The sequence below is a fragment of the Taudactylus pleione genome, unplaced genomic scaffold (assembly GCF_031769625.1).
Source record: "Taudactylus pleione unplaced genomic scaffold, aTauple2 ptg000326l, whole genome shotgun sequence".
In the NCBI taxonomy this organism is placed as follows: domain Eukaryota; kingdom Metazoa; phylum Chordata; class Amphibia; order Anura; family Myobatrachidae; genus Taudactylus; species Taudactylus pleione.
Window position 1 is genome coordinate 1,223,194 of NW_028284727.1, and position 13,950 is coordinate 1,237,143.

The following is a 13,950-nucleotide window of genomic DNA, read 5'->3' on the forward strand; positions in this document are numbered from 1 at the left end:
GCCATCAGAGATTTGACCAACACTACCCCTCGAACAATAAATCGACTGTAACCACCTGCATGATTCTCTCATTAAATATAAATATATAAATGGGTCTTGCTGTAGAATGAACCCATGACCAACTAGGCAAAGCCCAGAGGTTACTGCGTGGCATTGCAAAAATCTGTGGTAGCCTTTTTGGTTCAGGAAGACAGTCACTCTACCAAGTTTCCTATGTGGGGTCCAGTAAAGAAGCCCCAGATCATCACGGTTCCTCCTTCATGTTTGACAGCTTGCTTCACATACTGAGAAACCATCCTTTTTCTTACTTGACGACGTACAAAACCCTGCATGATTACCAAAGATTTCATTCATCAATCCATAAGACCTTCTTCTAGGCTTTAGTAGTCCACTGGCAGTGCTTCATTGTCCAGGCAAGCCTCTTTCTCATTTTATCATCTTAGCAACTTCCTTACTGCAACAAGACCGGTCAATCGTGCAGCTTGAACTCTTCTAAAACTGTACTCATTGACACCTTGTCTTTCTTAGCAATTTCATTAAAGGAAACCCCTACACATTTAAGGATTATAATGTTCTGTCTGTCTTCCTTCATTAACTGCATGTTTCTGTTCATTATGATAGAAATATACTACTTCCTGTAGTGCAACATTGTCCAAACAATGGTTCAGGGAGTGGGTGTAGTAACAGTCTGTTCAAACACTGACAGGAAGTTTGTAAACAAATAATAAACATAAGTTGGAACACCTGTAGGAATTGCTTGCATCAACTTTCAAGGCTCAATTAATCTTAAGGAACACATCCACTAGACGACAGGCAAAAGACTGCACGATTACGACATTGTAAACGTGCAGTCGTTTGTCAGTCTGTGCTGTGCCTACACCGAACGAGCGGTCATCCAGTGAAGGCACATCAATCATCTGAAAACATGTTGAACCTGACGATATCGGCAGGTTGTACAACACATTTGCACGATGATAGATGTCTACACGACCAGCGGGAGCGCGCATTGCTGGTTGTTTTAGACATTTTTTTAAACAATCTGCAAACGATCTAACGATATCATTATCGTTCAATTTAATCGTCTAGTGGATGTGTGCCTTCACATTTACTTCCAGAGCAGCTGTAAGATTTTTACCCATCACTTGTTGCCTGACAAAAATGTTTTTGTTTTTTTAAATAACCCTGAAATTTAAAATTTTTATTTTTTTTCTAACCTAAATTTTTTTTATTTTAAACCTCCAGCAGATTACCACTCATGTTTGTACCATATAAGGTAATTCATTAGACCTCCATTGCTGAAATTTGAATATAAAACAGGGAGTTTTAAAACTTTCATCCAGTAGAGTATGGGTATATTATAATACACACACATACTGTATATTCATTCAAAAAGAACAATCCCTTTCTTTGGGGGTTGGTATATGGTGCTGCTCGGTTAGCTACCCGCAAACATTGATAGTCCTCAGCATCTCCAACCTCTCCCAATACCTGACCCAAAACATCCAAGTTCCAAGGTTTCCAGGAAAGTAAAGCTTTGCCTCGTTTTTCACTCAGTTCGCCCCAGTTACCCAAAACTCAGTTCTGTGGGAACTGCTAATCTCTAATATAAATACACATATAGAAAAGTATCGTGTCAGTTTAACGCAACATACCTTTCAGTTTACACAAGGGGCTACAGTTCTTCTGCTGTCCCTCATGTAAATGTTCATAAGTCATCATAAAAAAAAACTGGACTGCTGCCTGCAGGGCCATGGAGGCGAGCTTTACAATTTCTACATACAGTAGTTTATACAGCTTATAAATTGTAACAAGCAAGGTAATATAACTAATTTAATTTCCATTACGCCACAGTGCTCCAGTGAAACGGAGACTGGATGTGATTTATTGCATGCCATTATTTTTCCCTGGTCCTCTGTATTTCAGTTATGTGAAAGCTGTACGGCAACATGTGACTCCATTCATGTGAATAGGCAATAAATTGTATCCAGCTGGCGAGACAACTTATAGGAAACAATTCGCTACAGATCCTGCGATCTGTCTGAAGACATCAATTGCAATTTAACAAAATCATTTTCAAGTAAAAAATCTGATGTGGCGTATTGAATGGGACAGGAAGTTAGGTTGGTTCTAGATGGGGATTTTGAGCGATAGCGCTTCTCCATCCAGAAAAGTGCTAGTGTTCATATAACTCAAACGCTGCCATGCCAGTACTATGAAGTGATGGGAACTTCTGCTCTGTGACATCTGAGCGACGACAGACAGAAAATCATGCAGGGATTTTAGTCACTTTTGTTTGAGAGAGAAGAATTCGGCTGCAGAGGACAACTGAGAACTACGAATAGAATAAATATCTGACACTAATACTTATGCATATACGAAGTATAAAAAATAAAAAAATAAAAAAAACCTGTTAAAATATAGAAAATTGTAATTTTAAGTGCAGTACATTTGTAGCCAGCAAACACCTGTCCATGTGTGAGCAAGTTAGACATGCCAGAGATTAGGTAGCTGATCCATTAACAGAGTTAAAGTTTCCATGTAGTGAGGGTTGACTGTGGTATCAAATGTACTTTAATATAAGGTCTGTACAGCAAAAAAAAAAAAACAAACGCATACAGTACATAAAATCAGTATGAATGACTGATAGCCCTATGGCTCAAATCCCGACGCCGGCAGACGGACAGCAGTGAAAATCCCGACGGGATTTAGGCAAGCATAACTAACCCTAGCCCTCCCTTAGGGGTACCTAACCCTAACCTTCCCCCCTAGCACCTAACCCTGACCCCCCTTAGGTGCCTAAACCTAACACCCCAACCCCGCAGCCTAAACCTAAGTCTCCCGGGGGGGGGGGGGGGGGGGGGTGTGCCTAACTCTAACCTCCCCCGGGGGAGTGCCTAACCCTATGTCCCCCCCGGAAGCCCCTGACCTAATCCTCCTCCAAGCTTACCTTCATTCGGTATGCCGGGCTCCCGGCGTAGGTATAATGACAGGCGTCAGGATTTCGACGCCTGTCATTAGTACCCTGCCGAGATTTGACAGTCGGGAAGCCTGCGGTCTGCATTTCGACCGTCAGCTTCCTGACTGCATCCCAAAACATAGAGCTCCATGAAGATAGAAAAGTTTCTGAACAGTTTCTGGTGAAGCTGTAGATCAGCACTGCATACTAGTAGTGGTGATTCTGGACTTAAGGTGCATACACACGTAACGATTTTGTAACCAACGATTTACTGTCAGATTATCCCTTGAAAAAGTGAACGATTTTTGAAGTGTAATGAATGATTTTTACAACGATGAATGAAAAATGTTCCTTCCCTTAATGAAAATCGTTATGTTGGACAGTCTGAAATGGAAGATGAACGATAACTACAAATGGGAGCGCGCTTGAACGATTATCGTTCATCGTTATAACCCCAGAAACTGAACGATTTTTTGAACGATTACGACGTCATTAACGACAAATCGTTTAAAAAATAGTTGTGTGTATGCGCCTTAAGGGTAGCAGCATTCTCACTAAGCACAATGTGGACAGGTACTACAGAGTGAAATCTTAGCGCTGTCCTTGGTGATAATGGGAGCTAATTGGCAGCTGTAACTTATTTATTTCTAACAAGCGACCCGCCCCACAGAAGCACTTTCATCACGCCATAACTCCCTGCATCTGATAACAACCTACGCCGTGTCAACACAGCCCGCTGCATCTCATCGCAGACCCCTGCATCTCACCACAGCCCCCTGCTTCTTATTACTTCCCCCTGCATTACACCACAGCAGCCTATATTTCACCACAGGCCCCTGCTTCTCACTCCTACTTCTTACCAAAGCCCCCAGCATCACACCACAGACCACTGCATCTCACCACAGCCCCCTGCTTCTTATTACTTCCCCCTGCATTACACCACAGCAGCCTATATTTCACCACAGGCCCCTGCTTCTCACTCCTACTTCTTACCAAAGCCCCCAGCATCACACCACAGGCCTCTGCATCTCATCGCAGCCCCCTGCATCTCACCACAGCCCCCTGCTTCTTATTACTTCCCCCTGCATTACACCACAGCAGCCTATATTTCACCACAGGCCCCTGCTTCTCACTCCTACTTCTTACCAAAGCCCCCAGCATCACACCACAGGCCTCTGCATCTCATCGCAGCCCCCTGCATCTCACCACAGCCCCCTGCTTCTTATTACTTCCCCCTGCATTACACCACAGCAGCCTATATTTCACCACAGGCCCCTGCTTCTCACTCCTACTTCTTACCAAAGCCCCCAGCATCACACCACATGCCTCTGCATCTAATCGCAGCCCCCTGCATCTCACCACAACCCCCTGCTTCTTATTACTTCCCCCTGCATTACACCACAGCAGCCTATATTTCACCACAGGCCCCTGCTTCTCACTCCTACTTCATAACAAAGCTCCCAGCATCACACCACAGGCCTCTGCATCTCATCGCAGCCCCCTGCATCTCACCACAGCCCCCTGCATCTCACCAGTGTCAAAGCTGGATAATTGGCTGAGACAAGATCAGTTTAAAATCGGATCGCAGCGACGCCATCTTGGAAATGAGATCGCAAGACGCCATTTTTACGAATGGCTGCCTAAGCGCCATTTTAGATAAACTCACTTCAGTACATGTGGCAATAATACTATTAGCATCATGCGATTGCATCTGTGACCATCGCCATAAGTTACGGCGATTCATCAAAAGCCCATTTCATGACTTTACGTAGTTTGGGTGCTCTATATTTCAGAAATGGCTGTACAGTATGTCAAAATTGGATTGCATTAGCTAAACAGAGCAAATGGCCACGTGACAACTAGCCTGTGTAGACAAGCTTCATGGACATAACGTCTGCTCTCACTCCAGGTGGCCCTGCTCGAATACAGCAAGAGGGTCGTTTGTAGCACCTTACATTAGCAGGCTTCCTACAATAAAATACCGTCAAAGCCAAGAGTGTTATCTGAGGTTTGGGTCTTGTAGCTGTGCTAATTTGCATCTACATAGGCCCTGGGAGAACAAAGACCAGTATTTTGGAGCTTGAAAAGGGTGGGGGCTGCTGGGGCATGAGCAAGTCATGGAACTATAATGCTCAGCATTCCACACTGCTAGGTGTTCTCATACACACATTAATACGCACAATTGCGCTGTTAAGTAGTCGCATATTAGCGAATGCATAAGACCCTGTATGAAAACGCTGAATATTAGCTCCATGCACACACATCTGCCCCAAGTTAACTAGCGTCTTTACATCAAACCCCACATACTCACACATTACATATTCACATACAAGGTTCCATAAGCTTTAAGGTATAAGATTCGAGTATGCACATTTATTATCATTGCTAGGAAACAAAGGTTATTTCGTAACTAAGGTTTTATACGTGATAAGTAAGCCATGTTTTGTATTGTACTGATGCGTACTCTCTCAACAGTATTCCAGTAATATCGATGGAGAGATCGCAACATGCATTCTCAACTTATGGACCGCAGAGACTTCAAGCAACAAAATGTACATTATATGAACAACTGTTAGGATTTGCATGAGGCGGGAAACCAGAGACCACCAGTTGTTAGAGGCTGGGTTGTGTCTATTTGAATCAACCTGTTGAATGCCTTGTAACATATGCCCTCTCCTTTAGGACCAATGGTATTAGCAACAAACTTCTCTATTGTGTTGTTTATTCCTGGGGGATAAATATGTGTGCTCTGACCCTGGGTTCCTAGTCTTCGTGCTGAATGCTGATTGACAAGGGGTTTTAACATCTGGACCAGAGAGCGCTGCGTATGTATAATTGTACTTGGGTCTGTATAATCTCTTTGTGCTAAGATTATATGAGGATCATAGCGTGTAACTGCTGTACTTTTACTTGAATAATACTTTGTGCTTTGGAACCACAGGTTCTAGGTCTGGAGTCTTTATTTACTGTATGACTGCTTACGCAAATTAGCGTCATCCTTAGAGGTTTATAGGCAGGATATTAGAAGGTATAGGCAGGGGTATATAGACGTTCAAAGGCAGTATCCTTACCAGTGGCACCACAATCCCCACTGCTGCTGCCCTGCAGCTGGCTGGACCCGGGGATGCACTGGAAAGGGCAGGAGGATCAGAGACGAGAGATTTGTATTGCAGCTACCGTAAGCATTATCAGAATGTCCCCAGGGCTGGGGCACCTGTGCATATTTCCGCGGCCTCCATGCACACCCCACCCCAGCTGGCAAACATGGCGATAAGCAATATCCTCTTTGCACAATGTAACCTTTATTTCCTGGGCTTCCCTCTTAAGCTTCCTCACCATGGTGCCCATCTGAGAACAGCGCTGACTTCCATGGCAGGTGCCTCCCATTCACCGAGGGCATGTGGCTGAGCTGGAATATCACGCTAGAGAGGGAGCACTTCACAATGGAGGAGTGGTGGCCGGAGTCCTTCTGCAGATTCAGTATAGGGATGGACATCAGAATCCGATGGTTACTAACCATCTAGGTTTTTATTCCGATGGTAATGTTTGTACCATTTGATGGCGGCGGTCCGATGTTTGTCACCATCAAATGGAAGTCATTCAATGGTGTTCCGATGGTTGTTTGTTTTTATTAAATTCCTGATAGCTATGCCTCCCTTGACTCCTTTCTGGCTACTGTGACGGCATCAGGGTATCTTCATAGGTTCTGCCTCAGACATGATCCTGCTCTCTCTCCCTAGCTTCCTCTCCTCTCTAGGCTGCTGATAAGAAACAGGGCACATTGCTAGTTCTGATTGGCTCTAACTTTGCTGTTTCAACACCATGGGTAGCTACTTTGCTTCAGCTTGGTGTAAGATTAGATTTTTTTCTATGACCGCTTCACTAAAATAGCCACTGCTCGGCTCCCTTTTGTCACAGATGAACGGTTCATACACCTAAACCTTCCTCGACCAATGCTGTATAGAACAGTGAAAACCCCATAAAAATCCATCCAGTGGTTCAAGAAATTAGCCCGAACGAACTCACAGACCCCAGAACTGGGAACTTCATTTTATATCTATATAGAGATGCTAACATAACAGTCCCTTTCCTGTACTGTTGGTTAAAAGGGTTTAGTACAAAGAATATATATATTTACTTTACAATGAAATAGTAGTGGAATAACTTTAAAATCAAATGTTAGAACTAGTAAAATTTTTACAAAATATTTTCGCAAATACTGTACCCACCTAAAAACTACGTCACAACACTTAGCAGAACCATGATGCTCCTATATACAAAGAAACTCCCTCTGTTTGGGGTGACGTCCCCCAGAAACAGTAGTACAGCTTCTTTCATTTTGACAACAGGGAAAGTTAAAATCTCAATTGTGACCAGATGTGCATTGCAAAGGGCCATTGCTCTGTACATGGAGTAGCTGTACATATTAAAAACAGAAAGACAGACCTGTTTGAACCTCCTCTTTGTCAGTTGGTGGCAGTAGCAAGTTATCCTGAACTATGGGGGTTCAAACTAAAGGAGACCAGTTCTGCTGTCTTTACCAGACCTAAGTCACAGTGATTATTATGGTTGCCATAGTTCTATTTGTACATGTAGCTCAAAATGAAGATGCTACTTTATTAAATCTGGCTACCACAACACAGATGTTCTAATTTTAATAGCAATGATACCAGATTATACAGCTCGAGAGATCTCGAGAGGGAGAGATCGAGATCTCGAGAGGGAGAGATCGAGATCTCGAGAGGGAGAGATCGAGATCTCGAGAGGGAGAGATCGAGATCTCGAGAGGGAGAGATCGAGATCTCGAGAGGGAGAGATCGAGATCTCGAGAGGGAGAGATCGAGATCTCGAGAGGGAGAGATCGAGATCTCGAGAGGGAGAGATCGAGATCTCGAGAGGGAGAGATCGAGATCTCGAGAGGGAGAGATCGAGATCTCGAGAGATCGAGAATCACATTATAGTTACCTTGTGATGTCTTCAGTTAACTGAGAAGGATCCGGTGGATAGAACTTTACGCTAAATACAAATTGCCAAGGGGTACCTAAAATGGAAGATAAGAATGAAGTTGAAATTATTAATTTATTATGTCAACTACATTGCCCTGCTGTTCAAAAGACTGCAATGGAAAGTAGTGTTCTCAATCAGTGATGGCAAAAACAAAAGATAAATAAGCTAAAATAAAAAGTTGTCAAGAAGAAAATTTGGGTTCAGTGAGAAAATCCATAAGACTGTGCTTCTAAAATTAACCTTCAAACACCTGTAAATTCTTTGAAAGATAACACATTGATTCCCACTTTACTCGTTCATTTCTTACATTTCCACTCTAGCTTGCTCACACCTATCTACAAAATATTCCCTAAACAATCTATAAGGACACAATAATATCAGTTCTGGTTTGTGTTTTAAGTTGGCACTTTAAAGTGGGAGCAAGGCCTGCATACATCACAGCAAAATTTCAATATACAGGAATCCACCGATCTTGATCTGTTCTTTTAGTGCATTTTTATTGAACTTCCTTTTTTGGATATAGTTTAAGACACTAAGGGCCTGATTCAGAGCCGGACGCTATTTGCGAACGGTCGTTCAGAAAAAGGGTCCGGCTATTTAAATTGAGCGCTCGCTCTTTGAGGTCTGTTGACGCCTCTATGTCGGAGTGAGCGAACAAAACATGCGCTCGCTATTTTGTAAAGACGGCCCCTGGCCGTTGGCATCATACGCCATCTCCGCTATTTATTAGATTAATCGAGTACATCGAAAGGCGTCTGAACTGCTCGCAGTGCTTGTGGTAGGTTTTACTTCCCGCAATCACTGCGAGCAGTTCAGGCTAAAAGACAACCAAGTGACGTGGTCGATGACGCTGCTTTGTTAATTATGCACACCCATTAAATGCCCGTTTTGACCGTTTGGCACGCCTGCGTTCAGATCTCCACTCCCCGTTTTCAAGCACCTTCCCCTGTTACCACCCACAAACGCCTCATTCTGTCACTCAAATTAGCAGGCCCTCGCTGTTTTGTGAGCGCGCGATTTCCAACCGCAATGACTGGTTGGCGCATGCGCATTATGACCCATACGCATGCGCAGATGTGCGAACATCGCTCGGAGCGAACGAGCGGCCGCTTACGAGCAGCTCTGAATCAGGCCCTATGTCCACTGTATGCTTCAAAAAGTTGATGTTCCATGAGTCATTTAATAAAGAATCCGTGTCAGTGTGTAGAGTCTCCTAATTGACACATTTGCAGTCGGTCGCAACCAAGATCATCACATCGTGATGTACAAAGCAAAAAGCCCGGGAAGTTTGTACAGATAACACGTTACCGGGCAGATGACTTAAAGGTAACTGGGAACAGCGGCCAAGGAAGCCAGAGGGAAGAGGATCTCTGTGTTTTGTATGTAGCCCTCTCCAATACCCGCTGAATAGGGCACCAATTAACAGTGCTAAATGGGAAATAGGACACTTGGAGACAGCTTGGTTTAAAGCATTAAAGAGCAACAGAAGTATTTTAGAAAGGTTGTTTCCTGAAGACTTATAGGCCTGTGTACAAGTATATTTTTAATAATTTATTTTGCCCATAGCTCCATTAAAATACAATATAAAGTCTTATGGAGCATACACACGGTCAGATTTGTCAGATGAACGATTTGAACGATTTTACCAAAGTTTTGAACGATTTGAATGATTGAACGATTTTTGACTGCATTAAAATGAATGGAATCGTCCAAATACATCAGATGTCAGATATCGTTATCTGACAAACTGTAACGTGCATCGTTCAGGCATGTCAGATATGTCAGATTTTCCTTCAGATATGAACGACTGAACGATTTTTAAATCGTTCTCGTTCAGATCTGAAGGAAAAATCTGACCGTGTGTATGCACCATAAGTGCCACCATGTAACTGAGAAAAGTATAAAAAGGAGGAGGTAATCAATTCTGTCCCTCTAACCCTCTCCAGAAATATGCAATCTGACAAAACCACCATTGTTTCGACGGTGAAAACTTGGAACAATTCTAGAACAATGTACAGTGAAATGGCACATTTTTGGTAGTTGCCAATTTTTTATAATCAGTTAAATCACAATTTTTCCCCTCACATAAATAAAAGCTTAAATGGCATAATCATATTTTAAGCCATAAGCCCTATATCCAAAAGAGAGATAAAAAATAAAATATACACAGATAGTAAAAATCACATGCTAATAAAACATATGTGGGACACATCCACTTTAATTGACATGTCTAAGCCTGCTGCCTCAAAGCAGAGCATTGATGTGTTAAATACCCTCTTTCTCCGAAAAGAAAACAGGGGGGGGCAGGCAGATTCAAAAAGGTACAATGTGAATTAAGGTTTATGTATTCATAGATGCTAAGGTCATCTGCTGTTTGTGAAGTTGTAAGTTATGTAATGAATAAAATGTCAAGAATTTGTCCAGACAGCTCAATAAAGAACATTAGAGGCATTCTCAACTGGCAAGAATGCACTGCGCTAAACAGTAAACAATCAATACGATTCATAGCTGACACACTATAGAAAGAATGGTTTACCCCTCTTAAGGACAATATCCCACTGTTGCAGCTCTCTCAAATGTTCCACTCAAGGCCAAATAGAGAAGTACAAAAATAATGATAATTACATCACCAAAACACAGCAATATATACTAAAGTGTGTGTGCCACATGGGGGAGGAGTGCATGCTATACGTTGGAAGCATGTGGGAGGACAGGGTGGAATGGGGAAGGATGTGATTCTATTTTAGAGGAAGTGCCAGGTCAGAGTGTCATCTAGTGGAATTATGAAGCATGGTAGGGACATACGAGTGGAGGCATTATGGATGAGATATATATGGGGATGCCAAAAGTTGAATTTGAGTTGTATTTTTTCAAATTAAGAGTAATGTGCCACCTTTTGGGGAACTCATTGTCCAATCCTTGTTGGTGGATGTCTAAGTGACATTAAAGGTGCCCACACACATAGCGACATTTTAAACGATGTGGCCGAATTTCGACGAAACGTGACGACAAATCGGGTAAAAAAAAAAAAGTACAAATCGTGAGTTTATACTCACGAGCATGATGCCGATGCGCGTCCCCGCTCGTCGTACATCGCATCTTCTGATCTGCCGTGCTGTAGGGCAGATTAGCCAATCTGGGATACAATGCATTGGCTGCAAGATAGATCTTTAGTCAGATTTTTAACTCCAAATCATGATCACGACGGCAAGGGAGCTCCCGTGAAAGTTCATGAGGAAATTGGCCATAAAATCGTATCGTGAGGACATCGGTATGTGTGTGGGCACCTTAATGGTTATTGGGTGATGTGGGTTCTTCTCTTATTGTTGTCCAGGCCTAAATGTGCAGCATTCATGTGGTTCAAGTGACAGTGAAACAGTTTGGTCTATCATTTATCACTCTCATAAATACTCCATCGATAGATTACCTATAAATTATAGCTAGAATGGAGAGTGAACCATGGTTTTTCCAACATAGAAATACACAAAATACATGGCAACATTTATTATGTATCATATTAATGCTTGGTTATGTTTAGTTCCCTGGGTATAGGCTTGGGGAGCAGAGAGTAAGACAAGACTCTTAGGGCGGAATTCAATTGTTTTCGCAGCCCGCATCTCCCGTCTAAAGTGACAGGAGATCGCAGGCCGCTATGCAATTGTTCAAGATTTTCGTGCTGATCGCGCCCATAGAGGTCAGGTTTAGCCGCGTAAAGCAGCTAAACCCGACCAAAGTGCTGGGCGCGATCGCGAAAAGTAATGTTTGGGCGCCCAAACATGTCACTTTTCGCACATTTCAGCTCTCATCCCCCAGGGGCTGCGAGCTGAAATGTAGCGCTGGCAGCTGATCGTGCCCGACAGGAGCAAGAATTAAATAGCTCCGTTGGGCGCGAAGGGGGCAGGAATCAATTGAATTCCGCCCTTAGGGGTAAATTTACTAAGATGGGAGTTCTATTTAAGAAGTTATATTGCCCATAGCAACCAGATTCCAGGTATCTTCTAGAAGGTGCTAGATAAATGAGAAGTAGAATCTGATTTGTTGCTATGGGCAACATCACTTCTTAAATAGAGCTCCCATATTAGTAAATTTACCCCTTAGAGTTGGATGTTAGAGATAATTTCTGCTAGGAAGGTATGCAAGATATTCCACTGGTGCAGTTTTTGGAAAGGCCCACCAAATGAGGGACACAGCGAGTGCTATCCCCCCACTCGTCCACCAGCAAAGATCAGATTTATTCTAACTAATGCTGGCCATACACGCTGCAATTATCGGGACGATCCGCCCGATATCGACGGATCGCCTCGATAATTGTAGCGTTCAGGGGAGGCGACCGAGGGTTAAATATTGCTCGGTCGGGCATGCTGGATTGTCCAGCATGCCCGTCCGATGCGATATTTAACCGGTAACTGTCGGCCGCATCGGGCAGTGTATGCCCAGCGCGGCCGACAGACAAACATTTCCTGTGTTCCTTCCTACGGAAGGAACATGGAAATGTCTCCTCCCCCGGGGGCGGAGCGCAGATGTCGGGCTATACACTGAGATTTCTCTCACAGTGTATGCCGCGGACACCTGCGGCTGGCAGCCGGCCAGATAAAATGTCTGTCGCTCTGACAGACATTTTATCTTGCCGTGTATGCCCAGCATTAGAGATAACTACAGATGTGTAATCATACACCTAGCATCAATATGCCATGTTGAGTCAGAGTAAGCAGTCAGGTCCCGCGCTACTTGGCTTGCACTGAACGTCTTTCTTCTTTCTGCAAAAGTATGCGACAAACTGCTTCACGAGACTGTACTGATTCATTTGAAATGCAACACTAGTTTATCATGTGACTGAATCTGTATATGAAGCACAGAGAAACGTGGTGTGAGAAAAAAGCTGTGGCCGCTGCTCCATATCACTTTGTATTCTGACTCAGTTGCACACAAATAATCAAGTGTTGCATATCGAATTGATCAGTGGTTTGTCACATACGTTTGCGACCAACACAGTTTAGGGCAAAAAAAGATGCTTGGCACAAGCAGAGTCACAGAGGACCTGCCGCAGAGGCAAGGGCTATTTGATGTGACTGCAGCAATAGTGTAAGAGGAAACCACTAAATAAACATACAGTATTATTAAATCTAGAACACACTTCAATAAACTTTCTTGGAACACATTTTTAATAAACTTTGCATGCATTTATAGAAGCTTTTGCAACTCATAAAACATTCAACACTATTTAAACTCCACTAATTTAATAAAATACTTTGCCAATTTAACAAGTTATGAAAAGCATTTACCAAAGCCTTTTACCCATGTCCAGCTTCTAGGGGGCATGTATACAGATGTATCCTCATTCACTATTGCTGTAGTCGTGCCAAACAGCCCTTCTCGGCGTGCCAAGCGACTTGAATAGCACCAAGCATCTTTTCCACCAGAATGTGCATCTTAGTCGATATGCAACAAAATCGCTTCAGATGACTGTACCGATTCGTTTGATATGCGACACTTGTATATCTGTGTGCGTCTGAGTTCGAATCTGTATATGAAATGCTACGATGCAGCTTTTTTTTCACGCCAAGTTCCGTTATACAGATTCAGACTCACCCACAGATATACAAGTGTCACATATGAAATTAATGAGTGCAGTCTCGGGAAGCGGTTTGGTCGCATTGCATTGCGACTAAGATGCACATTCAAGCAAAAAAAAAAAAAAGACTATACACTGCTCGGCGCACCTCACTCGCGTCACTTGGCATACTGAGGCTAGGTGTATTGTATGAGGACACATCAGATTGTTGGCACTGCTGCTATTACATAAAAAAATATTAGAGTTTTAAACTATACAACCTGGTCTGTGTAATGTTAGTACAGAAAGTTCATGGTGGTGGCACCTGGGTTGATCAGCATGCAGAATGTATAGTTTAATTTCTTCCCCAAACCCTATGCTATTTTAATATAGTAGTAATAATAATTTCACAAACAAGTATGGAATGTGCGATATA

At 43.0% G+C, this 13,950-nt stretch overlaps 1 protein-coding gene across 13 annotated transcripts in view; it reads right to left on the bottom strand.

Annotated features, from left to right (window-relative positions):
- Window positions 1-13,950, bottom strand: part of EPB41L2 (erythrocyte membrane protein band 4.1 like 2) — a 258,307-nt gene that overhangs the window by 104,795 nt on the left and 139,562 nt on the right. For all 13 annotated transcript variants that reach the window (XM_088443090.1, XM_088443088.1, XM_088443086.1 and 10 more), the window contains exon 6: window positions 7,922-7,997. In XM_088443090.1, coding sequence (XP_088299216.1) covers window positions 7,922-7,997 — 76 coding nt within the window. The remainder of the gene's footprint in view (window positions 1-7,921; window positions 7,998-13,950) is intronic.